Below are 27,937 nucleotides of genomic sequence, written 5' to 3' on the forward strand. Positions count from 1 at the left end.
AAACCAATTTATAGCTTGTACAAAGAATAGTTTGAAACTTATACTACAAGGTATTTTAAAGCTTATATTAATTACTTGTAGGTAATTACAATTTTGTTAAAACAAACTGTTAGCTAGAAGTTCACTGTTACATAGTTACTTTCTTAAACCTCACTTCCATGCCTTACTTTAGCTGATTCTTAAAACTCTTATTTATAATAATGCCATGGTCTCTGTCTGCATTGCCCACAGACACACATACATAGATGGGTGCTATTTGATTGACACAAATCACAACCTGATTTCTCACAATGCCCAGCTAGACTTCTTCCACTGACAGCACCTCAGCATCTGTTAGAATCAAAAGGAAAAAGTGATCAGAGGATGTCCTTCTTATGCAGGAGCAAAGAAGGAGAGTTGCATGGAAATAATGTGCTTGGAGCCTTGGTATGCTGATAAAAAGCATTGCGCAGGACAGTAGAACAGGGTTTTCTGAAGGAATACTGAGGCCCAAACAAGCCTGTTTGACAGTGAGACTGTTGTTTGATTGTTATTTGTACTGTCTTTATGAACACTGGACTTGTTTTCCTTGAGAAAACGATTTACTGAGTCTTACTACATTAATGTACTGCAGCACATGGAGGAGGAAAGGGATGGACACGCAGTATTTTAACTGAACTTTAGAAACTCATGATAATGCTGGAGAGCGGAGTTGAAGTCCCCAGACGATTAAGCTCGAGTCATGGAGCGGTAGGATATTCACAGCAGGATTCCGCAGCAAAATGCTCACAACCATTCGCTAGATAGGAAAAAGATAATGCTCATTTGAACCCTTCTCACCGCGTAGGTCCACGGGTTTCCCAACACAGGTGGGGCCCCTTGATAACTCAGCGCCCGCCGTGGTTCTCGTCCCCCGCTCCGCAGGCGGCACCGCACGCGTGCCCGGGCAGCCGGGCCAGGCCGGGCCGGGCCGAGCGCGGCCTCTGCGGCGGGGCCGGGCGGGCCCGGACTCTGCCTCCCTCCCCCACCGTACCTTTCCCCGACCGGGCCGCCGCCAGCTCCGCACCGCCCCCACCGTGTCACTCAGCCCCATCCCTGCCCACACTCCCGGGCAGGGCGGAGGCAGCACCCTGTTCGCACAGACACCCCGTTTCCCCGCCCGGCCCGCTCTTCCGCAGCCCCGGCCAGTAAGGCCCCGCTCCCGCCCCTTGTCCGCCATCAGCTCCGCCGGGTGCCGGCGCTGACGAGGTTCGAAGGCCGGGCGGGAGGGAGGGAGGGAGGATGAGGCGGCCCCGGGGCTCCGCAGCCGCGCGGGGGGTACCGGCAGCGCTGGGGGGCGAGAGGCGGCGGGAGGAACCGCGGGGCCTCGGCCGGGGGCTCTGCCCGCCGGGCCGGCGCGGTCCCCACCTCCCTGTCCCGGGTGTCGTTCGGGAGGGGAAATCAGAGCCGCCCGCCTGAGCCACCCGTTCCTCCATAGGCCGCCGGGACGATGACTTTCCAATGGACGGCAGTGGCTGCCTTCCTGTACGGCGAAATCGCAGTAATTCTCGTGCTCTGCCTGCCGTTCATTTCTCCGCTGAGGTAGGAGAACTCAGGTGTGATGAGCAACGCAGCTCGCTCTTCTCACCAGTTTGGGTTTGTTTTACGCTTCTGTTTTCTTAAACACGGAGCTTTGCTGCATTCTAAACTAGTTGTGAACAAAGCCGAAGGAATGCTGATCAGGAGCTGGAAGAATCGCAAGCCTCTTTAAGGAGCTTTATGTTTTCTAGGCAATGCTGATTCATCCGAGAGCAGCGGTCGGGGTATCCAGAGGAGCCCCCTGCTTTGCTTCAGCAGGTGGGGCGGCTTCTCCCAGAGTTGTGGAGTAGGCAGCAGAGAGAAAGGCATCTGGCAGTAATAAATGAGAGTAGAATGCGGTTTTTTCAGCATTTGTTTGTCATATTTGTGAGGTGCAACTTTATGTTTTGGTGTACACTAGGCATTGTGGGTACAGAACAGATAAGACGTCAGATATTCAAAGCAAGCAGCAAACTGTGTAAGGGCTGCAAGAAATTTGTGATCACTTGTTTAAAACAACTGGACTTGAGTTTGAAACAGAAGGTTCAGGACTACTGGAATAAAGGCCTCTGTAAAACTCCATAAAAACTCATATATAGATTAAGAATAGTACTACTTCTGGAACACAACAGAACAATTAAGAAAATAATAGATTCTTGTAAAATAAATGCACACAGGGAAAGAAACAAAATTAATTTATTACCCTTACTGAGGCCTGACTTAGAGCATTTTCTTATTTTCTGTAAGTAGCTCTTGAAATTTGGTAATATTATTTCCCTACAGGAAATAAAACTAGATTCTCTGCAGGAGGCAAGAGAAGCAGGCTTATGATTTCTTTTTAGAGTATCAGGAAATCTCAAAAGAAGAACACACAAAAACCTCACAACCCCCAAAACAACAAGCAGAATGAAAATTTAGAGCTGTTGTTTTGTGTTTTTTTAAATGTCTCTGTCTCAGAAATGCTCCATAAAAACTGTTGTGTGTTTGTTTCCTGCATCTTTAGATATATTTAGAGTGATATAGCTTTTACTGTCCTCTTAGGGAACAAGAGTTGTTATGGAAAGTCTAGATTTTACTACTTAAGCCTGTGGAGGAGTCTTGAAAATGACTGTCTCCTCCACAACTGGTACCAATGATTAGTCATGTTTCCTCAGCTTGAGAAATTGAAACTGTTCTAAAAACTAATTCAACTTCTGGTTTTTTACAAGTTGGCTTATGAGGAGTTCAGCATTTCAACATAGACTATTGAGTTGTATTTCTTACTGCTCTCTAAGCAAAAGTGCAACTATGTAAGAGGAGAGGAGTATTATGGGATCCATAATCATCAGATTATTAATGGCTTATGTGAGGAAACTAGTTGCAAGAATTTCTGCAGGCTGATGTCACAAGCATAATACTTTGGGAGTATTGAAATATATTTCACTTATGATTCAAGCAGAGTCCAGTGTTTGTGGCTGAAAAGCAAATTCATAATGTGCAGCTTTACCAAAATTCATTCAAACTTTAAGCATAGTGTTTTTAATTATATGGAAAGGATAGATTTGTGTCCTTTGTTTGGTGCATTCAGCTATTCCTCTGAACAGTGGTTTCCAAACAAGTGAAATAATTTTATCCCTTATGTGATATATACAATTACCTTCTTAACAAAACTAGCAGGAATCTCGTGGGGTTAAAAATCAGATTTAGCTGCTGTCAGTACCAGAGAGCAGCAGCTCTGCCTGATGCATCTTGGTGGCCTGGGAGCTGGTTCTGTCAGCAGTAAGGCATGCACGGTTACTGACAGGTGGGAAACTGCTGTTCTTGGAAGTTTCAGTTTACTAAGTTGTCAGTCTTCAAATGGATTCGTTGTCTCTCTTGTGTGTGCACATTTTTTAAATATTTTTTTTTTCAAAAATGCTAACAAATTTTCAAGTTCCTGGAGAACAAGTAAATTGACAGTATAAAAATGCAAATACACAAAGAGAACTGTTCTACTAGGTGTAGTACATTTAAAATTGTGGCTAGTATTGTAGTTTGGAAGTTTTATATTTAGATGACTTTTGTCACCAAAAGGAAATGAAGTTTTAGTAAATGTGAATGTCAATACTTGCTGAGGAAAAATAAATGTGAAAATAAAACACAGAAAGATTTTCCTGTAAAGAGATCCATATTTTTAACCTGATTATAACTTGGCGGTGTAGTTTATCTGAGGTCATACCTCAAAGAATCACTTCTTAAGTGGAGGTCAGTATGGAGCTTGAAAATTGTGTGTTTAAAGAGTTGGTGAATTGGCTTTGTGTGAGTTGTAGCTTGAAGTAAGTTTTTTGTTTGATACAGACTGTGGCTGTCTTGCTGTAAAGAATTCAGATTATACTAGAAGACTTAAATGAGATTTTTGCATGCACAATGCTAAAACATTTTAATTATTTCTGGTAGAGAACTGGAAAAAACTATAGGAGATGATGCTATGGTCTCATTTAAATTAAATTCATAATTGTTTGGAAACTGCTGTAACAGAGAATGTTTTAACAATCTCTGGGAAGCATAAATAGTCTTAATAAAAGTAGGAAATTTTACCTCATATAATCAGATGGTGAGTTGTATGTCTGTGTTACAACCTGTTGCATGATTAGGTATTATTTCATTTGTGCAGTAGCATTGATTCTAATCTGCAGCAAAGCCCTGGTTCTAACCTGCAGTAGATGCTCTGTAATCACTTATTTCAATTCATTTGAGCACACTGGATGTTCTTTGTCCAGCAAGTGTGACTTTTGCCACGGCCCTTCATGCAGCAACATCAATTAGACAAGTAACTGTTAAGAAAAAATAATTTAAAAAAATTGTATACACCACCATTGGTCTCAGTATAGAAGGTGAGGAAGAATTTTCTGTAGCCAAAAAAATGTATGCTTGGGAAAGAGGTTTTAACCCTTAACAAAATACGAACATGAGAATTGTCCTTTTTGTTGTCATTACAAGTTAGAATGTAATAACAGTCCTTATTCTTCAGAGTTATGCAGACTCATCTTTGTAGAAAATAAGCCTTCTGAAGGAGGATGGTAGAGAATTTCTGGACGTTTTTAATTTTATTGGGTACAAGAGGTATTAGTGGATAAAAATAAAAATAATGGAATTGATTTTACAGTCTTTACCCTATCCCTTGTTACAGTCAGGACTGAATATAACATAGTGCTAGCCAAAGTATAAGCTAAAATAAAACATATCTGCAGAGTACCTGCTATTGTGCAAAAAAATTTGCAGGTTAAAGAACTTGCAACAACAACTGTTTCCCCTGTATTAACAAAAAAAAAAAAAAAAAGAAGTTCGATTACTGGAAAAGTTAATGTATACCTAAATTGTATTGTGATTAAAGGAGCTGTTGAGAGACATTATACAAGTCTCTTATCAATAACAGAGCTCTCTTCTGTGGGGTTGTAATGCTCTTCTGTTAGTGCTTAATTATTTTTGAATAACACAACTCTATTTTACAGATGGCAGAAGATTTTTATGTTTCCTCTATGGAGCAAAATGGCAGTATTTTGGAACAAGATGTTCCTTACAATAATAGTTCTGTTGATCGTCTTGTTTCTTGGTAAGTGTTAATTTCTTAACAAATGGGTAAAAGAAACGTGGTACATTTAGTTTATGTCAATAAACTAATGGAAGGGATTCAAGCCTGGCGTAAGTCAGCTAATTTATTGAAAAGTTACATAGTGGAATGGAAGAGGAGAGGGCTACTGCATCCACATTGGGAATCCAAATGCAATTGTAATATACTGAGTGAATGAGAAGGAAAAATGGAGCTTAATCTAGGCTGCTGCTTAGTTTTCCTTTCTCAGACAGGTCAATGAATCTGACACCACAGTTTGGCTGAGCTGCACCTCATGCAGCAGATGGCACTCTTTCTTTTGGTTGCTGTTGAAATAGGAGACCAGAATATATCAAAGCACTGGAATGTTTGAATACTTTTACTCAGCACAGATACAAAACAGCTGATGGCTACATCTGTAGATCCTAAGGTCTATGAAGTAAGAGTAAAGCTTTAATGGTTACCGTATGCCTGACTGATTTAATTTAATGTCTGTCCTGACTGCTGTGTACTAAGCATCTCCTACATTCGAGTGATGAAAGTAGTTCTGTGTTTTGGGGCTATTAATTAAGTAGTTCTCCATGGATAAGTGTTTCCAGTGCTTTAGAATACACATGCTACTTAATTTCAGGCTACTTGAAATAGAAAGAAAAAATGCATGTTTTTTCTGCTGAGGGAAACATACAGATGCACGTACATATATAACAATGTCAGACTAGGCAACAGTACTGTATTCTTAATATTTAAAGTACCAGAAATGCAAATATTCTGTTATTTTTTCAAGATTATGTTTATTATTATTCTTAAAATTAGTCCTTCAGTAAATGGCTTAAGACTGATAACTAATGTATTTAACTTACTCTGTTGAAATCTGTTGAAAACTTTGACCAAAGTTTGCTTTTGAGTTGGTGCTGGTCATTAATTTTGTGGAAAGATAGAACTGGGCTAAAGGAAAACAGTGATGGGATACCTGCCGCATAGCATGAAGTGATAGGTTACTGCAGGCCTAGACTCTTCCTATAGCACAGGGATATGCATTGTTTAAAGCTTCACTTCAAGGTTTTTTTACCACCTAAATAACTTAGACATATGAGAGAGTCACAAATGATGATATTCACACGTGCTTTTGTTTGCAGTTGATTTTGCCTGCTTAGACAAATGCAGCAGCAATTTAATAACATCTGGCCAAAATATTCTGCAAGAACTCCAGAATACAGAATAGAGAAATACAGAATATACACAGGATACATATAGAATACAGAAAACTACAAGAAATATGTATTTTGTTGATGTGCAGGAGGAGATTTAAGGTGCTGTATTGGTTGTAAGAATGTCTGATGATCTTACATTTAAAGATTGTAGTATGAGCTCTTAACTGGGTTAGGTTTAAGTGGATGTAAGTCCTAATTAATTATTTTGTCCTTTGGAAGGTGTTTGCAGTGCACTGGCCCTTTGGCAGGACTATCAGGAGTATGTGATGGATGGAAGGAAGCTGAAAGATGTATGAAAGGCAGATGAAAGAAAGCTGAGTTGTAGCTTTTTTCCTCCATTCTTTTTACGCTCTTGTTGCAGTTGGTAGTCACTGCTGATGTTGCTACTGCTGCATTGCCACAATCTTCCTATGTTGATGGATGTTAAATAAACAATTTTCTCCCTCTGTGACTGAAGCATAAAATAGACCTTTCTGTCATTACTAAAACATGTGTGTATCTTAAGAAAACTCTGTGTGAAGCAAATACTTGAGCACATACTACTTCTTTTTGCTGCTTTTTCTCTTTCCTCACTGTTTGTCCACTGGGGAATTTTAGCTCAGTTGTCAGCAGTGACATTTTGACACCATAGGATCTTTGGTAGCATCCGTAGAGCAAGTTGCTTTGGTCTGATCCCTGGTGGCCAGGTACAAGTGTTTGAAATACCTGTTCAAGCATATTTTGAGCAATAGTTTGTCAGTATTTCTGAAAATGTGCTAGAGCACTTCAAGATTTATCAAGACCGATCTTTAAAATGCATGGATAACTAAGTGATGTCACTATTTGTCCTATTACTGTTTGCTGAGCAGAAGGTCGAAGTACATATTTCTAATACTGAGGTGTGGTTTAGCATACATGTACACCCACAGATGTGAATAAGAACAGACTGTTTTTGTTTGCAGATGCTGTTAGAGAAGTCAGGAAATACTCATCTGTTCATGTGAATGAAAAGGCTGCAAATGTCAACAGCAGTGCCTTTGATCATATTCAGATGAAACTCTTTCGGTCGCAAAGAAACCTGTATCTCTCAGGTTTTTCCTTATTTCTTTGGCTGTAAGTATAACACTTTTCTAATGTTTACATAGTATGTTTATTACAAGAACTACTGCACAAAGTAATTGTAAAGATCAGAATGACAATTTCAGGAGGTTAAAGAATTAATCGTGACCAGGTTGGCAACAAGGCAAGTAAGAACAGGGAAAATAATGCCTTGCAACTGTTTGAGGATGGGAAGGCTATGTGAGCAACACGTGGAAAGAAACATTTTGAATGCTCTAGAAAGCATGTATTTTGCAGAAGATTCTTTGGGGAATACTCACTCCCTTCCTTAAACTTACACTCTTTGTTTTGCACATGGAAAACTGGAATAAAAAAACCCTCAAAAGCTAAAGTAACTCCTAAAAAATATTATTATCTGGCAAGCTGGTGTCATTGCACCCTGCTATGTTGAGAAGCAGAGCTTGAGTCTGACCTGAGCCACTTCAAGCTCAAGCTTGAAGTAAAGAACTGTAGGATAATATTCCAGCTTTCAAGGGAAGTTTCAGTTGTATTTCAGATCAAGCACTTTGTGTCAACTTACCTGCTATGATACTATGATCTTAAGTCTTGTATGTTTTTCAGGATGTTTAAGTACAGCTACTAAAACAGGGTAAAGTTCTCTACTGCCTGCCTGTAGCAACCAAGATTACCTGTGAATCAGTAGCCACAACAACCTGCAGATATTATCAGTTGAGCCAGGAGCACATGAAGTCACTGGACATGGATGATGTGAACAAACAGAAACAGACTCGTTGGTCTGATGATTTCCTATTTGTACATTTTAATGATGGCTGGACTAAGAATGTTGGTCCTCTTAGGAGTTCCTTCAGTGACATTGGCTCAATACTCAGGAGGAACACAGAACAAGAAAATCAGACTTATGACAAACTTCTCCCCCTCAGAGTGATATGTGGCCATTTTAGCAGACGATTGACCACAAAGAAGTGTTAAGGAAAAATGAATACAAAGCCTGAGCAGAAAAGCTTTGGAAAAAATAATATGGTTGTAGCCTTGCTCATTTGTGGTAGGAATGCATCAAGTTCTTTGTCTTCCTACAGAAAGGTTAAGTAAATATGCACAAACATGTTTTCAATCTCTGCTCCAAGAGGAATAGCTGGATTGTTTTTTACAGAAGAACAGGAAGCTGGTCTCTCAGGACCCTACTTACATTCAACTTCCAAGGAAGAAAACTTGTCAAATGACCCCAGTAGATTATTTTGTATAAAAGCTCTGCTCTTGAAGAGGTTTGCTTGAGGAGTTTTTGAGCTGCTGGCCTTTCACCAAGATTTAGGAGAAATAAGCACTTCTCCAGTAGTCACTAGATCAAAGGACTTTTCTTAGTAGAGCTATTTTGCTTATCCATGAAACAGACATAATGTCTCTTAGAGAAGTGAGGGGAAAGTGTTCCTTGGGTTGTGTTATCCTGTACTGCTATATCATCACCCAACCAGCGTGAGACCCCTTTTAGTGTGAGTGGGTAATTGGATGCCCCTAGTTCATCCTTTGTATCAGTTTTGGTTCATTTTAGCACATCAACCAATAGAAGAATTCCACAAGAATGGTATATGGAGATTCATAAAGTGGAGGAGGCTTGGAGCTTGTCACTTCTGGCAAGACAGCAGCAGTTGTGGAGTTCAGTGATTGCAGAGCATTGGGTACAGGTGAGGAAAATTACCTGTCAGTGGGAGTATTTGGGCCAGTTGAGCCCTTCATCTGAAAACTGTGCAGAAAAGAGGAGGGTCATAGACCCTGGAGACTGTCCCCTGGGTAGGACAAAGACACCCACCCGTCTGCTAATCTGACCTGGTCCTCTTTTAGCCCATGCTGATTGAGAGAGGGATAAGAAGGGCTGAAAACTAAAGAAAATCTCAAGAAAACATGAGTCCAGTGCTAACTGGTGCCTTCTAGGAGAGTCATCAGGGTATGTAACATCACCCCCAGTAGTGGAAGATGCAGCTAAGGAGTGCATAGGCCAGTTGTACATATAAAAGTCTGTGGCATCCTAGGATGGCAGAGAGAGTTGGCCAATGCCATTGCAAGGCTTAGTTTGAAAGATGGTTCTGGGGAGAATCCTGGTGACCACAAAAAGGAAAACATTGCACCAATCTTCAAAAAGGACAAAAAACAGGATATAAGGAACTAGAGACTGGTCTCCCTGGAAAGGTTATTAAGCAAATCTTACTCAAAGACATCTTCAGGGACATGAAGGACGTGATGACTTGGAGCAGTCATCACAGATTTACTTAGGGAAGATGATGCCTGAACATCCTTGTTGACTTCCGCAGTGACATGAATGGCTGTGTGGATAAAGAGCAGAATATCTCTTTTGCAAGGCCTTTGATGTAGTGTCTTTTAGTATCCTGATGGCCTGACTGTGGAGGGACATAGGCTCGAGAAATGGATTAAAAAGCAAGTGGGAAGTTCCCTGGACCTTCAGGCTCAAAGGATAATAACATTGTGAATTTCAGCTGGTGCTCCTCAGGCATCAGTACTGGGCTTAGTATTGTTTAATATCTTTATTAACATCATGGATGATAGGATTGACTGTGCTCTCAGGAAGCTGCTCAAGGTACCAAATCAGAGTGGTTGACATCTTGGAGATGTCTTGGAAGTGTGCTGACATAAATCTCATGAAGCTCAACAAAGACAAATGCAAAGTCTCACATTTTATTGGATAATCATATACAGCATCCAGGCTGGAGACTGGCTGTGTGGGTGGGTAGGAAGCAGCTTTGCAGGAAAAAAACTGGGGATCCTGATAGAGAGCCAGTTGTGTATTGAGCTGTGATAGCAAGGATGTAGTTAGCAGGTCAAGGAAAGTAGTTATTTCTCTCTGTCTGACATGTGTGGTACTGTAGCTGCAGGACTTAAGTTTTAATCCCCAAAATACTGGAGTACTGCAGTGGGGTACAGAGAAAGTTGGAGGCTGAAATATGTGACCTATGAGGAGATGATGAAGGAACTTTGCTTTCTGCCAGAAGAGATTTTGAAGGGAAAATCCTATTGGTTTCTATGTCTGTCTAGTAGTAAAAAGGATGGATCCAGTTCATCTCAGTGGATGCAAAAAGGAATGACAAGAGGTAAAAGGAACCTGAAATGTTCTGACTTGTGGTAGAAAAGTACTGCTGCTGTCAAGAGCAGTTAAACACTGGAACAAGCACCCTGAAGGATGGTGTAATCTCCCATCACTGAAGATGGTAGAAGCTCAACTGGACAAGCCTCTAAGGAATCTGCTCAACCTGTCCTGCTTTTCATGAGATGGAAGCCTCTTTGAACCTATGTCATTCTGTGATCCTCTTTTTAGTTATGATGTTTTAATGAGTCCTGCATCTGTAAGTTGATAAGCAATAGTAAATTTGCTAACCTGTGGAAAAGCAGTGACATGGAGACTTTTATGCAAAAGCAAATTACTTGGATTTTTAAGTTTCTTTGAAGACCAGCTGCATGGTTACATTACAGGCATTAATTTAGTTCAGTGTTGTGTTGCCTCAGTTCAGCAACATTTGAAAGACCTCAGGATGAGTAATGAAAATAGTGATGCAAATAATCAAGGGAGGTATTTACGAAGCTCAGAATTGAGGTGCCGTATCAGTGTTGACATCCATACGTGTTCAGATTTAGCTGAATTTACAGTATTTTAAAGATTATTATGCTCACACTGCTAATTCTGTTCTTGCAAGGCTGTTTATAAAGCTGTGTGATTTTTATTTTTTTTTTTCCCACTCATTACCAAAACTTCTTGTTTAGGTCTTGTGTTTGGAGATCAATCCTGTTAAAAATACTGTGTCATGTAACAGTATTTAAACAGCCTTTAAAGAGACCCTGGCTGGTCAGAGACCTGATTAATGGCTGGTGGGTATTTAGGAGGAGGGAGGTTCCGTATCAAGTAAAAATCAGAATGTCAATGGATGAAAATATTTGCAGTCTCTTGTTACTATTACTTGTCATCGATGAGCCTGAATGTTTCCCTTAAGGTGCTTAAACAGCCCTCTTCTGGTTTTATTTTTACATCTACTGCCGAGAGAAAAGGGCTTGCTTTGGTTTGTGGGATTTTTTTGTTTGGTTTGATTTTTGTTGTTTTGGTTTTCGCTTGCAGTTTGGGTTTTTGTATTATTTGTGCTGTAAGTTACAGTTCTGTTCACTGTTTTTCTTCACCAGTGTATTGAGACGTACTGTTACCCTTCTTACTCAGTTGGCAAAAGAGATGGCATCTCATGCAGCTCTGGAAACACAAGTAAATGATGCTACTGAAGCAGCCAAAAAATACATGGCCGAGAACGAAAGGCTGCAAGAGGTATCTTTGAGCTTCTTCAAACTTTCTTATACAGCAACTAGTTAGTACAACCTACTCTGAGGATGGTTTGCAACAGAATGCTTATTCATTTTACTCGTTCTGGTTGAAAAAGGAAGAAAAATATTTTTACAGTATGTAATTAAGAATACTGAAAACAAATTATAGTAGCATCTTATTAACAAAGGAAATTGTAGTAAACCAAATAAATGAAGTTCTGTCTTTCCAGTACAAATTTCATCAAAGTAGTCATAGATTCTTAATACATCTCTCTGAATTTAGTCATAACAAAGTAGAGGGAGACACTAATTTTATTCCTTTTATTGCAAACAGTTGCCTGTTTAGGTCAAGGCTGTAGCAGTCCAGGATGAAAAAGCCTACTATATAACTGTTTTCATGCTGACTTTTTCTTCTTAATAGGATTTTCTCCAGTCCTGAATGTATTTTCTAACTTGTAAAATTAATCGTTTGTATTTCATGTATTTTGTATTCTTCTATCTTTTTATGGTAGGTCGGCCAATTTCGGAATACTTCTCTTTCTTAGTAGGACACTGTCGTAGCATTAATGATAATACTACCAAAAATTTCTTAATTAAAAGAAACACCAACAGACTGAAGAGATGTTATTTTTATGCAAAGAATGATTAGGCTGTGGTTCAATACATAAGTATTCAGGAAGAAAAAGTATCAAAGATAATTAAGATAAATGTATGAAATCTTTCCTTGAAACTGTTTAGACTTCTGTTTGAAGAGACTGAACCCTGAGCTGAGTTCAGACATCTAGACATAGGAAGGCTTTTAGAGTCCAGCACATTGTCAAAACTAAATTCCCTGTGGGTGTATACAGGTTTCCTTCCAGTTTGTCTAAAGCAGTGTCTATGGTTACTGGCACTGTCATTTTTTTGTAATAAATCTTCGTACGAAGACTCTGGACAAAAAGTACTAGAAGGGATACAAAAAATCCAATTGTTTAAGAGGTGTTGTAAATCAAGGATCACAAGTCTATGTTAGGTGTTTCCCAAGTATAAAATGATTCCAAAATTTTGGGATTTGGTATTTTGTCAAAATGATACAAACTATTCCCTCAGCCATGGAATTTGTCTCTTTACTGCCTAGGGGTATGTTTTTTTTTTTCTTCTCTGTCCTGTTGGGATTTTGCCAAAAGTCCTCTTTTTTGTTCTGCTTTCACATTCTCTTAGCAACACATTCTCTTAGCCTCTTGTAAATGATAGCCAGAAATTGGAAACTGTAGTCCTGTCTGGTTCTATTTGTGCGTTTGATTGCATGGTTTGCAAAAACACAGGTAGCTACAGGTACAAACAGCATGCTGTGGCTGCATCTCCATTGTGATAGACATGGGAAGTGTTCAGGGTTGGAATACTTTATAGACATCCTATGGTTTAGGCTTCTCTGGCTTAGCCCCTGCAGTTGTGTTTATTTACAAGTGTGCTTCATTCCACTCTTGGAGAGAAGTGAGAGTAATTGTACATAAGGCATTGGCTGCAAGTTTAAATACTGTGAGTTTACTCTGTTGTGCAGGGTCACCTGTTCAGAGGTTCTGTGGAGCACAGGACTTAAGATGAAAGTGTAGAGAAATAGCTGTTTGCATACTAATAGAAAGAGGTGAGCACAAAGCAGAGAGGAGAATTGGCTATGGTTTTGTTACCAGTAGTTAAATGTCATTTCAGCTCTTTGGTTAAATAGCTTCTGGAAATCCTTTTTCAGCTCTTTTTCTTGGATTGTTTACCAGTCTTTATAAACAGTTATTTTTCTTCTTCCTAAAAAAAAATCTTTCCCCTTTGCTCCTACTTATTCCTGGTAAACTGTGATACTGCTAGTTCACATAACAGCTGTTTGTCTCACTTGTTTTACTTTTCTTTTTCCTGTTAAGCATCTACCACTTTTTTGCTATTACAGAGATGATGTGTGGTTAGGTAGTAGAAGCTTTATGAGAGAAGGATCTTATTACGGGATCTAATATTGCACCTTAAAAGGGTGCATAAGAATAGTAGTGCCAACATTTTTGGAGTACAGGGAATATATTGCTCTTGTGTCAAGTGTTTACACAGCCCTTTCTGGATCCTTTCCTAGTTTTTGTCTTGAATTTCACTAGAAATTGATTATGGATATTGGAACTATTCTGAAGATTGAAGTAGCTGCAGTATTCTGAAGTAGCTGCAAACCTACAAGGAAAGAATTAGAACCAGTTGCATGTAAACATGGCAGTGTTCTGTCACTGACAATCCCAGTGTGTATCTTCTGAAAAATCCATTTAAAAACCTAAATGAAAGTTGTACGCTTGATAGACACATACAAAGTACTCTTACACAGGAGACAACATCATTCTATTACAAATATGCCATTACCTAAACACTGGGCTTGTTTATCTCCTTTTTTTTTTTAATTTGGGGGGATTTTTTTCTACAATGACTGTCTGCCATTTGGGAAAACCTAATGCTTTGCAAGATCAGGGCTGACATTCCCTGGAAATTTTGCATTAATATTAGACTAATGAAAATAAAATTAATTGTAGCAACTGTGGTTTTTAATAGGCCTTGAGTGGAAAAGGAGATGGTAAAAAGAAAGAGTCAACAGATGCAACTGAGGAAAAGTTGAAGGAGGAAGTTGAACATTTGAAAGCAGAGCTACAGAAGACATCAAGTGGTGAGTATTAGATAGGACTTCTTTGCAATAAGAAAAAGATTATTTCAACTCTGAATGTCAAAGAAATATTCTAGGTATAGCATGAACTAACTTCATCTCTTCCCAGAGCACTCAGCATGGGTTTTCTTTATCTTTGACTTGGGACTGACAAAACATGCCATTGCCATCCCAATTTTTAGTAAATGTGTTCATTATGAAAATATATAAGGTGTAATTGGAGCACCTTAGTTCAACAAGTTGGACTGATATATTTAAGTGGTGTTGACTTGTCTTCATCAACAACATGACCAGGATCATTTGCAGGTTGCTTAAAGGCATCAGTTTGATCTTCCATGTCATACATAACAGCCACTCTCCCTGTATAAAATGGGGAAATATTGTGGTTGAGGTTTTTTACTACCATAGGGTTTCTGTCAGACAGCAGAAAAGTCCTTGATTAGTGTTCTGAATTTATATGTTCTGCAGCTAAAGTGTTAAGATGTTAGCTTTTTAAATTTTTTTTTTGTTTACAAGGAAACATACTTTGCAATTTGTAACATAATACATTTGTTAGCAGCTTCCGTGTTTATGGTTTAGGTTGTCAAAACTGCTTTACAGGCAGCCCAAATTGAGATAGAAGCAGATTTTACCTGTTTGGTTCTGTCTCACTGGAATCTCAAGGTGTGTGATGCCTGTGAATACCTGCTCATCTGAAATCAGTGTTTTCAAGATAACACTGCCTGTGATTTTGTAAACATTAATCAGATGTTCAGACTTTAACAAAAATACAAATTTTCTTAGTACAAGATAGCATGTTATCATCAAAACATAGCCTTACTTACATATTGCCTGGCATTGCTTCAATGCTGTAAGAATAATTTTTTCAGAAATATTTCACAAATCCTTTTCACTGTCCACTGGCAATTCAAATAAAAAATGTTAAACCAGCTGTTTTCAGCTGGGCTTGAAGCAACAAGAGTCTTTAAATAGAGTCTTGTTAGTTCACATTCTCAGGCATGTTTGATGATGGGTTTTCCCTCTCCTGCTGTTTTCTTGAAGAAATGGGGGGAAAGTGCCTTTGAAGTGACAGGATCAATGAAAAATTTAAATGCTTATGTTTTATTTAAACTAACTGGTGGTATGTAACACTAATATAATGTAAGCTTTTCAGCCAGGAATGCTAGAGAAAGCTAAGGAATAAATACATTTACCTCATGCTGCTTCAGCTTCATTCTCCCTATGGGATGTTGTCCATCCAAGAGATGTATAAATTAAGGCATGCTTGAATCTTTTGTTAGGGCAAAAGTGGGAGAGAGGGTCTTTCTAAGGAGTGAATTGGAAAATATTTACAGCCCTTCTCCTGATGCCACCCCCCTCATTGACAAAAACCCCATGGGTGGTATGGGAATTACCACGGGCAGCTAGGTGGTGTTGAGATATGTCCATCTTACCTTTTTGTAAGTTTTCTTATATCTTATTTTGAGCAAATTGATAGCCAGAAAGCTTTTAAGTACTTGATAAGAACAACCACATCTGTAGACCCAGCTTTCTATAGAGTGTTAGAGAACATGAATGAAATTTACTGTTTTCTTTTGAAATTCGTGCAAGCTGGGTAGGTGAATGTTGACTGTCACGTTCACTAAGTGTGAGCAATGCATTACACAAAATGAAAGCTGAGATTGGAAAGTTTGTTTTGCTACTGAGCTCACATGACTAAAGTATTTTTTTCTTTGTGCCCTTAAAGTCCAGTCCATGAAATTGCAGGGGGAGAGATGAAGAGTGTCACCTAATGAAACAATACAAAACTAGTATAAAAATAAAAACTTCACTGGATTTGATTTTTGAGGTTTTCTTATTGTTTGTTTTTCAGTTATAGTATTAGTAAGAACGATAAATTTGGATTTTGTTCTTGGTTGGTTGGGGGTTTGTGTTTGGGTGGGTTTTTGCTACTTGAAAGGAAACTTTTTGTTTTCAAAAGCAGTTTCAAGTATCCATTGCTTTGGTCTGGGGCACTTATTAAGCTGCTGATGCATGGTAATATATTATTTTAGAGTAGGCCATGAGTGGAAAGGTGGGTTAAGTCAGTATAGTGACAGCCAGGAGGAGTCCTAAGTGTACACCTGCATCACATTTAAGAAAATAGTTCAGTATCAGATTAGTGCTGTAGCTTCAAAGGCCATGCAAATTTCCTGTAAAGTTTTGAATCAATATTTACAACTGGCAGAGGAAATACTGTATGTCTTCTCTTTCTGAAATTCTGACTAAAATTATAGTGTAGACAGATTATTGCACACTTTCAGGAGACTCATCTATTTTTTACAGAAAACATACACTACTTTTTCCTTTTTCTCACTTAACAGTGAAATCCTAAGTTAAGAAGACTTTTTCCCATGCTTTGAACAGGTGGGGAGGAAGAATGAAAATACAAGACAGAGTAGTGAAATTAGTAAAATCTGAGGAAAGGTAGAAAATAAATGTTAAGGTTTTTGAACAAATTTGCTTTCTTTTCAGGTTTGACTTTTCTACTACACTTTCTAATAAACTTGATTTATTTTGGAAATGAAGCAAAGAAGGCTAGTTCCTCACTACTTTATTGCAGACCCACATATTGTTGTCAGGGCTTTATAGGCACCCAGCAGTGGGGCAAGCACTTTGAGAGCCTAAATCCATTTTTAGCATACTCAGACATGTAATAACATGACTGGTTAGAAACCTTCTGAGATGGTATTTTATTGATAAACTTTTATATTATGAAAATGTCTCCTTGATATCTAGAAATAAATGTGCATACTTGTAGCAGTACCCAGTACAGATGTGAGAATATTTCTCCTGCTACATATTAGACATACTTCTAACAAAATATTGATTCAGATAATTAAAGGTTCTCAATATGGCTACTGGCCTAGGACCAATATGAATTTTCTGGGGAAAGAAGACATGCCATGATACTGTTTCATTTTGATGGCTTGGAAAACTATTCAAAAAAGCACAGCAAAACAAATGCAACTGGGCATGAGGTTAGACCTGAGAGAAAGGTTTCATAAAGCCTTTTGTCTCCTTATCCTTATAGTGGTCCTTGTGCTGGGGTGGGAACAGAGCTTCATGAAATATGTACTAGCTCATCAAAGTCATTTAGGTGCTCTTGAACTTCAGTTCAACTTTTTCTGAAAATACCTTGCCTATATATTGTTGTCATAGGCATATGGTAGGGCAGGAGGAAATTCTAATGGAACATCCATGCATCCTTTAAAGAGGTTTGTTTTGTGCAAGCGTTCTTTGTTTCATGGTTGCATAGTGTTGTAGGAGACAGGAAGAGAGCAACAATTCATGTGGAGGGCTGGTTTTGAAATAACTTCTTAACTGTTGGCTATTGTGGAAGGTATGCATGTACAGCTGTACAGCTCTCACTTAATTGTGAAGATTACTACATGTTTGAAATGTGCTAAAAAATACAGACACTGGGAATGCATTTCATAAAACTGATGCAAGGGGAAGTTCAGTTTGGCCTTGGTGTTGCTGGGTAGGCTAATGCCCGATAAAAAAACTACACTGAGCTTAACTGATGCACTCCAGTTTTTAAAAACAAACAAGTTTAAAGAACTGGCCACAGTCTTTAGTTACTTAGACAAAGGCAGAGGGAAGTTGAGAAACAATGTCTGTGTTACTTAACTGTACTTTGTACAAAACTGTGAGATGATAACCAAGGGTGGGAGCCATTGTAGTGTCACGTGCAGCAAGAGTTGATACTCACATTTGTTGATTGAAGAGATGGCCGCATACAGCAAGCATGGGTTTATTACCCGAGGTTGTTTATGCCATCCCATGATGCTGTAACATCCCTTTTGTAAAAAAATTTCATTTGAGGTTGCTAAAGGTACTTGAAGCAAATCTGTAAATTTTTTGGCCCTGCCTTCTCATTTTAAATTCTGACCATTATATCTTGAGAAGAGAATTCAGGATTGGTATGGAGTTACTTGACTGGAGTTGTGTTCCCAGCCTTACAGCGTATTTGTTGGCAAATCTCTTGTGCCGTCAGTGCCTAAATTCTTAAACGTGAATAGCTCTTTTTTAACTTGAAAACTCTTTTAAGAGAGGGCTCTTTTTTACTTGTCAACTAGTCCAAATCATTTGGGTTGTAGGCTTGTATTGTGCGCAATGCTAATGTAAGTTCCAGATCGTTTCCTTAGTAGCAAGCGCTGTAAGTCAAGTGATTTAGTCAGACCAGGACTAGTAGTTGTGCAAGGAAATGCCCAAAGAATTATTAGTTGTTTTTGTTGCTGTTTGGTTTTCGTTTTAGTGTTAGGTTCTCCATCGTTGTTGAAATGAGAAGATCATAGAAATGCTACAACTGCTGTGGTAATGTAGCTCCTCAGAGCAGTTTATTCCTCATCCTTAAAATTCAGAGCAATCTGAAGTAAACTGTCTCTCCTGGAATAGGATTCAGAGAATGTGGTGAAAAGACACTCCTCTACTTTTCTCAGACCATACATGTTACATTAGTTTATGGACTTTCAGTCACACATAAGTGTAAAGGGATGTAGTTTTCCACAAATGTCTTCCATTGAAACAATGGCCGAGGAATAGTTTGTTGATTGTTCTGTAAGGAGAAGAATGGAAAAGGATAGCCTACCTCTCATAGTATTGGAGAGGCTGGATTCCCTGTTTGGAATTTACTGATTATTCTCCTCAATGGGTGCATTCATGTAGAAGCAGCATCCTCACCTCCTGCCTGCTCCTGCATTGACTTGGTGGGAGGTGTCAGCTCTGGGGACTTGCTTGCTGCCAGTCCAGCTGTTGTGCTTCTGTGAGGCAAAGTAACAGGCCAGATGGAAACCAGAAGTAATAACTGAGTGTACTGTGCACACAAAGGATCTCCTGTTTCCTGCTGGAACCATGTTCATATGATGGGATCCATATGACAAACAGTGTACCTGATGAACGCGGCTGCACTGCGGTGCTCGTGCGGCTGCAGAGGGGCTGGGCACTGGTGTGTGGACACTCTGGTGCTTCACAAGGCATCCAGGGAAATTGGTGCACTGAGGAATTCATGTTGTCAAAGATGTGATGCTCCTTTAATTTTGTGGCCCCAACAGGAATGAGTCTGGATTTGGTGGTTTGTTGATGTTTTGGGGTTTTTGTCCATAGCCAACACAGGTGGAAAGGACAATCTGTTCTTTGCTTTTTCTTCTTCTAGGGTTAGGTGAGGTATTTGTGTCATACATCTGTTTTGGTCAAAACATTAAAACAATGCAGTAGCTTGTTTGCTTGCTTGATTTGTAGATACTTTTAGATATTTTGTTCATGTTTTAAAGATAAAGTAGTTTTTAGTTGCAACTAAAATACTGTGATGCTACTTTTAAATAACTAAATAGTATTAGATCAATTACATGGGTTACAACTTTTCCAGAAGTGAGATATTAATTTTTACTATGTACAGAAATGTTCAAACAAAAGCAAGATTTATCTTTCTAATTAGAAGATTCTTGGGGAAGTGAAGTGAAGTAGTACATGTTGGGGTTTTTTTGTCTACAACTTAAAATTCAGAAACTTATCAAATTGTCACAAGTTTATTTTATTGATATCCAGATTTTACTGTTGAACATTTTAAACAGTACCGAGATTAGAGAAAGACAAAATGCAGTGGGGTTTGACTTGTCATGTGTGTGAAAATCAAAGTTATTCCAAATACCAAAACCTTCAGAAAATCTGTATTAATACTGTCAAGAATGACTTAAAGGATGAAGGAAAACTGTGTAAGAATATGGAAATGAAAGAAAGGATTTAAAGAGAAACAATGGCTTTTTAATCATGTTGGAATCAATAGACAGAAGTGTTATTGACTCCTATGAGTCAGAATTTCAGGATAGGTAAAAGTCCTGTTACAGGAAAACCACTTGCAGGATTCTGAAATGAGAATTATTTTTCATGTATACATTCAAATTAATTATTTAAAAATAGCAAAAATTCTGGTGAGGGAGTTCTTCTTGCACATAAGAGAGTGGTCAAATCTCATTTCCTGATGTTTCAGGAACTAGCATCCAAAGAGAAATCTGGTTCATACCAGACTGTTTGTAACTCAGTGCTTAACAAAAACCACATCTAGCTCCCCATCTTTTCAGTATAGGCTTTTAGAAGTTTTTAGAAGAAGCTGCAATTCTTGAGTCCAATGGAGGTGTCTGGGAAAGAAGAGTCTCAGGGAGTTCACAGTCAAAGGATAGATTCACACTTAGAACAAGGAAATTTGCAAATGTTCTTTTTTTATTTGTACCATCAGATTTGGTTGTTTGAGTTTAAGTGGCCATGTGAGGCAGCCTCTACTAGATCATTAACAACATTTCTTTGTTTTCACATGAATAGATAAAGATTTAGACTATGCCTGTGGTGCTGCATCAGAGAAGTATAACAATCCCTGAGATACCTATAGCAGAGGAATATGAAAATGTCTAAATGACCTTATGTAACAGCTTAGGACTAATGGCTTTATGGCACTTTGTGGTGTTTTATCTTGCATTGTAAAATAGCCCCTGTGGAGTCCTAGGCTGTCTGGTACTGCAGTATAGATGTGCTCTCAGTTTATTTGAAATGGAATAGAGTAATAATTGTTTTTTCTCATGTAAAAAACCTGTTCAGAATTGTTTATCCAGCCACCACCATTTCTGCCTTTTCATCCATAAACTGATGCTGCTAATCATATAACTCATGCATGGTAAAATTCAGAGCAGGATGAAAAGGTGAGGTCTGTGCTCCTATAATTATGTATCATCTTCCTCCTTACCATGTTTTGTACATGGTCTCAGTTGCTGTGTGAAAATCTTGCCCAGTGTTTGAGTTCCCTCCTCTTCTTAAGATGTCTGACAGTTTTGATTTTGGAGTTGCAGAGTTTTGTTTTTCTAGAGCTGTCTCCTCCAATGTGACAGAATACTGTAGTCATCACATACTAGTCTAACTCTTTCAGGAGTTTATTGGTCTCACCCCTTACCATCCTGTTCCTTGTGCTGATCTTTCTGAACATTGGCCATTCTCTTCCTGCTCTCTGTCCTCAACTTCTCTTCCTGTGTCCATCTGTGATGCTGTGCTTTGAATTCTAAGCTTTTTTAGAGGGAGGACTGTCTACTGAAGTGGAGCTCTAGTGCACATCTAGGGTTCTGAGAAACTGCAGGAATACATGTAATAATTAAAACACCAATTTTGGTATTTCACAGCTTTCCATAAGGCAAAAACTGAAGTGGCTACAGTTAAAAAGCAGTCTGAGGGCCTTAGAAGAGAATACGATCATCTGATGAAAGAATTTGAACAGCTTCAGGTAGGTGGCTCTGGTTGACCATACAAGCACTGTGTTTTGAAATTGTACCAGTAAAATTCTATTTGTTGGTATCTATTGTGCAAGGGAATTTACCAGAATCTCTTAGGTTAGCATAAAATTACAATTACCAGCATTCCTGAAACTTCTTCAAAATAGAATTTTGTTTTGCAAAGCGATGAGCATTTTCTTTTTTGAACTTTGGTTGGCAAAGCTCAGGTTATCATTAGCTTCAATTTTACTGTTACTTGGAAAGTAAGGTTCAGATGGTTTTGCATGTGATGATCAACCTGAAATTCTGTAAGAAAATTATAGAAGGGGTGTGTGTGTTACAAGGGTAGTATATAATACACTACTTTGTAAAAGTTACTTAATTTTATTTACTCTTAAAACATGCTTTTTCAATCCTGGATTATAAATGTTGCAATACTGTTGATAGACAAGGATAAAAACCCAACAAACAGCCTAGGCTAAAAACAGGCTACTATAAAACTCAAACTGAAGTACAAAATAATTTAAAAAAAAACAAAACCATATTAAGCAAAAGTTCATTTAGCTGTTTGATTGAGTTTCTTATGTGTGTGGCTATAATACCCATTAGATACACAGTAAGTATTTCTGGTAGAACTGGGAGTCTGTATTTTAAGTTGTCTGACAGGTGTTCATATGCTCCATACCCAACATCTGTCTTGAGCAAAATGCAGTAAAAATTAAAATTAGCCTATTTACAAGTCATGATCTTGGGAGAAAATAAATGATCATTAAAATTACGGTGACCTGCTTTTCATGAAGAGTTGTTCTGTCCTGTATTAATAAAGAAAAGGCAGTTTTGACCTGGTTATAATGTTTTTTCCCTGTACTCTGTGAAACCACTTACTCATTCCCAGCCTCACCCTGTACTTCTACAACGATTGCTCAACTGATCTCTGTGTTCAATTCAAGACCACCATGCATGGCCTGTCCTTGTGCTTCCCTGTGTAATGAGCCATAGTAGTCCTGCTGCATTTCTAACAGACTTGTGGTCTAAAACACACATCCTTACCATCTTCTGTTTACCCCTGAGTGGAAAGAACAGAAGGTACTGAGCACACAGTAGATGCAGCTCCCAAGGATAAATGAGATGATAGCAGAAAGTGTTTTCTGCTGAGTTTGCTGTACAGCTCAGCTGTAACAAAGGGAGCAGAATTAGGCTGCACAGCCTTGACTGCTGGCAGCAGCAGCTCAGGTGTTTTGTGGGGCAGTGTTGATGGGACTACAGCTTAGAAAGGTGGATGGTGAACAAATCAGGTGTGACTGCAAAAGGGCAAAATATGGTGTCTGGAGTCAGTGGTTTCTGATCTTGCCAAACTTAAATTATTTTTAATCTGTCTCTTTTCAGCAAAGTTTAAATAAAGCAGAAGATAAGAAAGATCTGTAAGTGCATCTAAGATGGATGGCATCACTACAGTTGCTTGAATGAGAAGTCTTGTGCTGTTGATGTTCCTGATCCATACCTGAAACAAAACTTGATTTTTCTGAAAAGCACATGCATTGCAGGTCACTATTCAGATTCCTCTAATAAATCAGTTGCCAAAATGTTCTGCGTTGCAAATAAAATGCTAAGTGGCTTACCGGATTTACCATGGAGTTTGTCACTGCTCTTGTGAGGAGAAACTCAAAAATCTTTGAACTCCACCTGGAGCAACCTGTTTTCCAAGTTTTTTCTTCCCATGATGGTAGCAGATCACCATTGCTTGTTGCATTTGAGTGAGGTTCTATATCACACTAGATCATAAAAACAATTACTTAAACCTCATTTGCAGCACATGCTTGGAGTGTTAAAAGCTCAGTTACCAGTGGGTTGAAGAAGGCTGAAAGTTTTTTATCAGTGGAAAACTGAATGACAATCAGTCTAAGGAAAATAAATGTTGCATTTCTAAATGCAGTGCAATTCTAAATGCAATCCACTTCACTGCTTGTGATATTCACTTTAGCCACATGGATTTGAGTGTATTTTAACAAACAATATTTTGCATGCCTCTGGTTTATTTTTCTTTAATATATTGGGATATTTCAGTTTTGGGTTGGCTGGTATTAGCAGTCTTTATTTTTACACTGTTTACATTGGTTTACTCCTTATGTACTACTTAACTTCTTTTGCCTCGCTAAGTAAAAAATCTTTTTAAATTTAGATAGTTTGGTTTGTTTTGTTTTGTTTTCATGGATACAATACCTCAAATAAATGTGCACTGTTTTGCATAAGACCTTTTTGGTATTCAGAAAGTTGTTTTGAGTTAACTTGTTAGTTGGTTCCAGTTTATATTTGAAAGTTTGATATGTTTGTTATATTAAAGGGATTGTTGAAGTTCATGGTTTCTGGATTTATTCTTATAAATCTTTCCCAGTATACTGTCTCATCATAGTTAATAATTATATGCACTAGGAACAAAATATACTTCTAACTTAGTGATGTTTAACTCTTCTTGAAGATCCAGTCTTCATAGTGGTAGTTTTGCTTGCTCTGGAAATAGGATTTGTTTAGTTTAGAATTTAAACACAGCTTATCAAATAGTATAAGGCAAAATAACATACCATATTAAATAAGTGTTTTTAAAAAATACTTTATCCTTGCTGAAGTAGTACAGAATGTGTTTTCAGAGATTCTGTGACGCTCAAGATTTTTTTTTTCTTTAATTCCTATAAAAACTTCCAGGAAAAGTTACAGATTTTTCATACCTGCATGCACGTTTTGAAGATGTAGTTGAATGCATCTTTTTTTGTTTTTTTTTTTCCTTCCACCCCTTTCTGAAATATTCTAAATTGTTGTGGAATGTTATCTCCAGTCAGATCCAAAAGCTATGGTTGTAAGCCTTGGAGGTGTAACAAATGCTGGTTTTAATAACAGAGCAAAAAACCTCGTATTTCTTACTTCAAGACACCAAACAAAAGTAAATAACTCTTGCTTATTATTTACTGTTGTCTACTCATATTTCAAACACTTCTGCTAGTATAAGTAGATAATGGAGTAGAAAATTAGAAGCTTATAATCCATGATGTTGTGCACTTTTCATCCTTATAAATTTATCTTAAAAAGTAGTGTGGAATAAAAAATGGATGGCTGTGAATGCAGCGATAGTACTTATATTTCTCCTTGAGAAGGAACTCTGAATGCTTTACACAGTTTTGTGCTGTAGAGGATGACTGAAGCATGAAGGAGTGCAGGGTGGTATGCACTGTTTCCTTGGACCTGGAATGAAGCTGGGTATTTTCAGACATGCAACATGCATGCAACACGTGATAGATACATACTGTAATACATTACACAGAAAATCTTGATGTTGGGCCACAGGGAAATGTTCCCTGCATTGGAGATTCCTTAAACACACAGACTTTGTATTTTGCCTCCATTCACTTCTTCTGTCACATCTGTTACTAGGATCCTGTGTCAGGCTTCCCTGTCACAGAGTATGATGATCATCATTTTTGTACTTGTCTATTGTGGATGGTCACGCCCATTTGACTTAGTTGCATTATCACACTGCCAGCTCTATGGAGTCCTGGACTTGTTCACAGAAAAATAATCTGTTATTCAGATTAAGATTATTTTGTAGATTCTTCTATGTAGAACTCTATTCTTGGAAAGAACACAGGTTATGTAAAATTATAAGTCTAAATAGTGTATCTGAAATTCTAGTAGATGGCAAATCCTTGTGAATACTTTGCATTTGTGTTATTGTACATTATATGCTTTCAGGGCTTGTGGGAGCATGGGTTGATCAACTTTAACTCCAGTTCTCTCATTGGTAATGTTTTAAGTTGTGGTTGATATACAGGGAAAGAATGGATCAAAATTTCATGCTTTTATCTCCTGATCTTTCAGGCTGTTGGGTCACATTTTGGTCACATGTGCCTGTGTTGTGGGAAAGAGGTTGAAAAAAGTTAAATCTCCACTAATACTGGTGGAATCAAAATAACTTTTGTACTCTGGTTGGACAGTTAATTTATTCTGAGTATGTCTCCAGAAGTAAGAATTTGGAGCCCTTTATACTCTAAATAATGTCAAAGTAATTGCCTGGTATTTCAGAGCCTTTTTTCCCTCTTTACAAATGTAGAAATGTGCATTTTCCATATTTCAGTGGTGAAGCATGGGAGAGATTTTTCAAAAAATATTTACACAGGTTTAGTTGACAGTAGCTTTCAAAAAAAGATTTGAGGAGTGTTTCCATATTTTTTTCATAAACCCTCTTTTCTGCTGAGTCAAGAAAGCAGTGAGGTCATGGTGGGTGCATGAGAGCTGACTTGAATATTAATAGACCTGGCTGCATGCTTTGGTGCTACCTTAAATGAAAGCACCTGTAGCTAGGCAGGATGTTTTTTCTCTGTTTTTATTTTTACAACAAACATGCAACAATACATCTTCCTTAATAATATAAATTGTGCACAGTCTTTTCTGAAAATGTACCCTTGCATTAAGACTCCCTGTGTGTTTGCTGCCACAGTAGTCCCTGGCTACATAGCCTCTTTGAAAAGACACTGTGCTTTCCTAGCTTCTTGTAAAGGGTGAAAGCTCAGCTTTTCTCTCAGCATTGAAATAACATTTGTTTTTCCAAATGTTAAGTTACTGTAAAAGTACTACATAACTGCCTCAATTCTCGAGTGTTCCTTGAAATTCTGAATTTACTCTTTGAGACAGAAGCCTTCACTTTGCCTTGCCTTTGGACAGTGCTTATGCCCCTGACAGCTGTAATCTGGGTCCTGTTACAACCTAATACGAGTAATTTTACAGATAAGTTGGAAAATCAGCTCTCAGTCATGTCATTCCTGTCCTTCAGGACTTTCTGCTGCCTATTGCTGTGTGCATTAATTGTGGAATGTCTGAAAAGTTCATAGTTCTAGAACTGAGCATCCTCAGTTCAGGAATAACGTGGAATGTTTTCTATTATGAAATTTAACACTTGTGTTTTCTTTATGAGGTAATGTACAAATAGGGACAAGCATTGCAAGGTGTATTTGTGAGGAAAACAAGAGTCCCTCTAGTTTTGTGTCCACTCTGAAATGCAGCTGTGGTCCAAATGAACCTGCAAGAGCAAGTGCCTTGAGAAGATTTTGTAGTGGGAGAGGGAAGCAGAGAGGGATGCAGACTATACAGCCTAGGACTATACATGCTAAAAGTTTCCCTGCAGGACTGTGTGAAGGTGGTCTTGGTATGCATGAAGCACACCTGGGATGTTTGGATTCTCAAACATACTTGGGTGCATCAGGGTTGAGAGAGTGGGAACCTCCCCAGTATGTTTAGTGACTAAAGTTGGATATTAGCTCCAGTGTGTCACTTGGAAGAGAGGAGATGCCAAAAACAGCTACCAGGGAACATGAATATGGGAAGGATCTCTCAAACTCATCTGGAAATTGGACACCAATTACTACTGTAGTAAAAGCATGTCTGCAATACTCTTGACATAAATAGCTGTTGCTTTAACCCTTTATCCTGCTGCTTGAAGTCAGACTGTCTGTGTAGCCTGATTTGATTTGTTCTTGTCTTTGAAAACAAAGACAGAAGAAGGCAGTAGCTTTGGTGATAATTATGTCTTGCAAGTTAGTGTAATAACTTCTCACTTACATGGTGAGACCATATGCTGCATCTAAGTGTGAGGTTTAAATCCCTGTTCCTATGGAATAAGAAGGTGCTAAACTACTCCTTTCTTTGTGAGTTTAACAGGGTATGGAATGGACAATGTGAGAGGAAGGAAGAGAGGAACTGTTATTCTTGGCCAGTAAGGACAAAATCTTAAGAATCTTTGATTCTTCTCCAGACATCATTTGGGTATTAGAGGTCTAAGGAAACAGAGCATACAGTGAAGTAGGAGTCTTGGAAACAGGCTGTGTATCTGTCCTAGGTTTTTTGTTTCATACCAAGTACAAAGTGAACATGAACTAATTAGAAAATAATAGCTAATAATAAGGTAAACAAAAGGATTCAGAAGACTGATGCAGATTTCAAGCTAAAAAAACCCTTAACACCCCTCCCCCAAAAAATCAACAAAAGACCCTCCACAAAAGAAACTCAACCAACAAAATAAAAAAGCTAAAGTAGAAAAATTAAAAACTAAGAGCCTGCCTTCTAGCTTTATAGGTAAGAGCAAGGGAGATCCATCCTGAGTGCGGTCAGCAACATCTCAGTTCAGAAACACATTGCATCTGATTTGACACAGATGTGTCTCTGTCTATGGGATCCATTCTGAGCTACGGTTTATAGTCTTTACCCTCTTCCTCAAATAATTATCTTTTCAAATTCTGGTAAATGCATTGCGTTACACAGCTGGAGATTCCCACCC

General features: G+C 38.4%; 1 protein-coding gene across 1 annotated transcript in view; it reads left to right on the forward strand.

Moving 5' to 3' along the window:
• Positions 1-23,975, forward strand: part of DUS4L (dihydrouridine synthase 4 like) — a 38,504-nt gene extending 14,529 nt beyond the window's left edge. Inside the window, exons 7-13 of the mRNA XM_033514202.1 lie at positions 1,468-1,560; positions 5,007-5,107; positions 7,257-7,407; positions 11,551-11,686; positions 14,236-14,347; positions 21,529-21,629; positions 23,005-23,975. Coding sequence (XP_033370093.1) covers positions 1,468-1,560; positions 5,007-5,107; positions 7,257-7,407; positions 11,551-11,686; positions 14,236-14,347; positions 21,529-21,629; positions 23,005-23,043 — 733 coding nt within the window. The 3' untranslated portion in view covers positions 23,044-23,975. The remainder of the gene's footprint in view (positions 1-1,467; positions 1,561-5,006; positions 5,108-7,256; positions 7,408-11,550; positions 11,687-14,235; positions 14,348-21,528; positions 21,630-23,004) is intronic.
• Positions 23,976-27,937: the final 3,962 nt, after the last annotated feature.

Source organism: Parus major, chromosome 1A, assembly GCF_001522545.3.
Source record: "Parus major isolate Abel chromosome 1A, Parus_major1.1, whole genome shotgun sequence".
Classification (NCBI taxonomy): Eukaryota; Metazoa; Chordata; class Aves; order Passeriformes; family Paridae; genus Parus; species Parus major.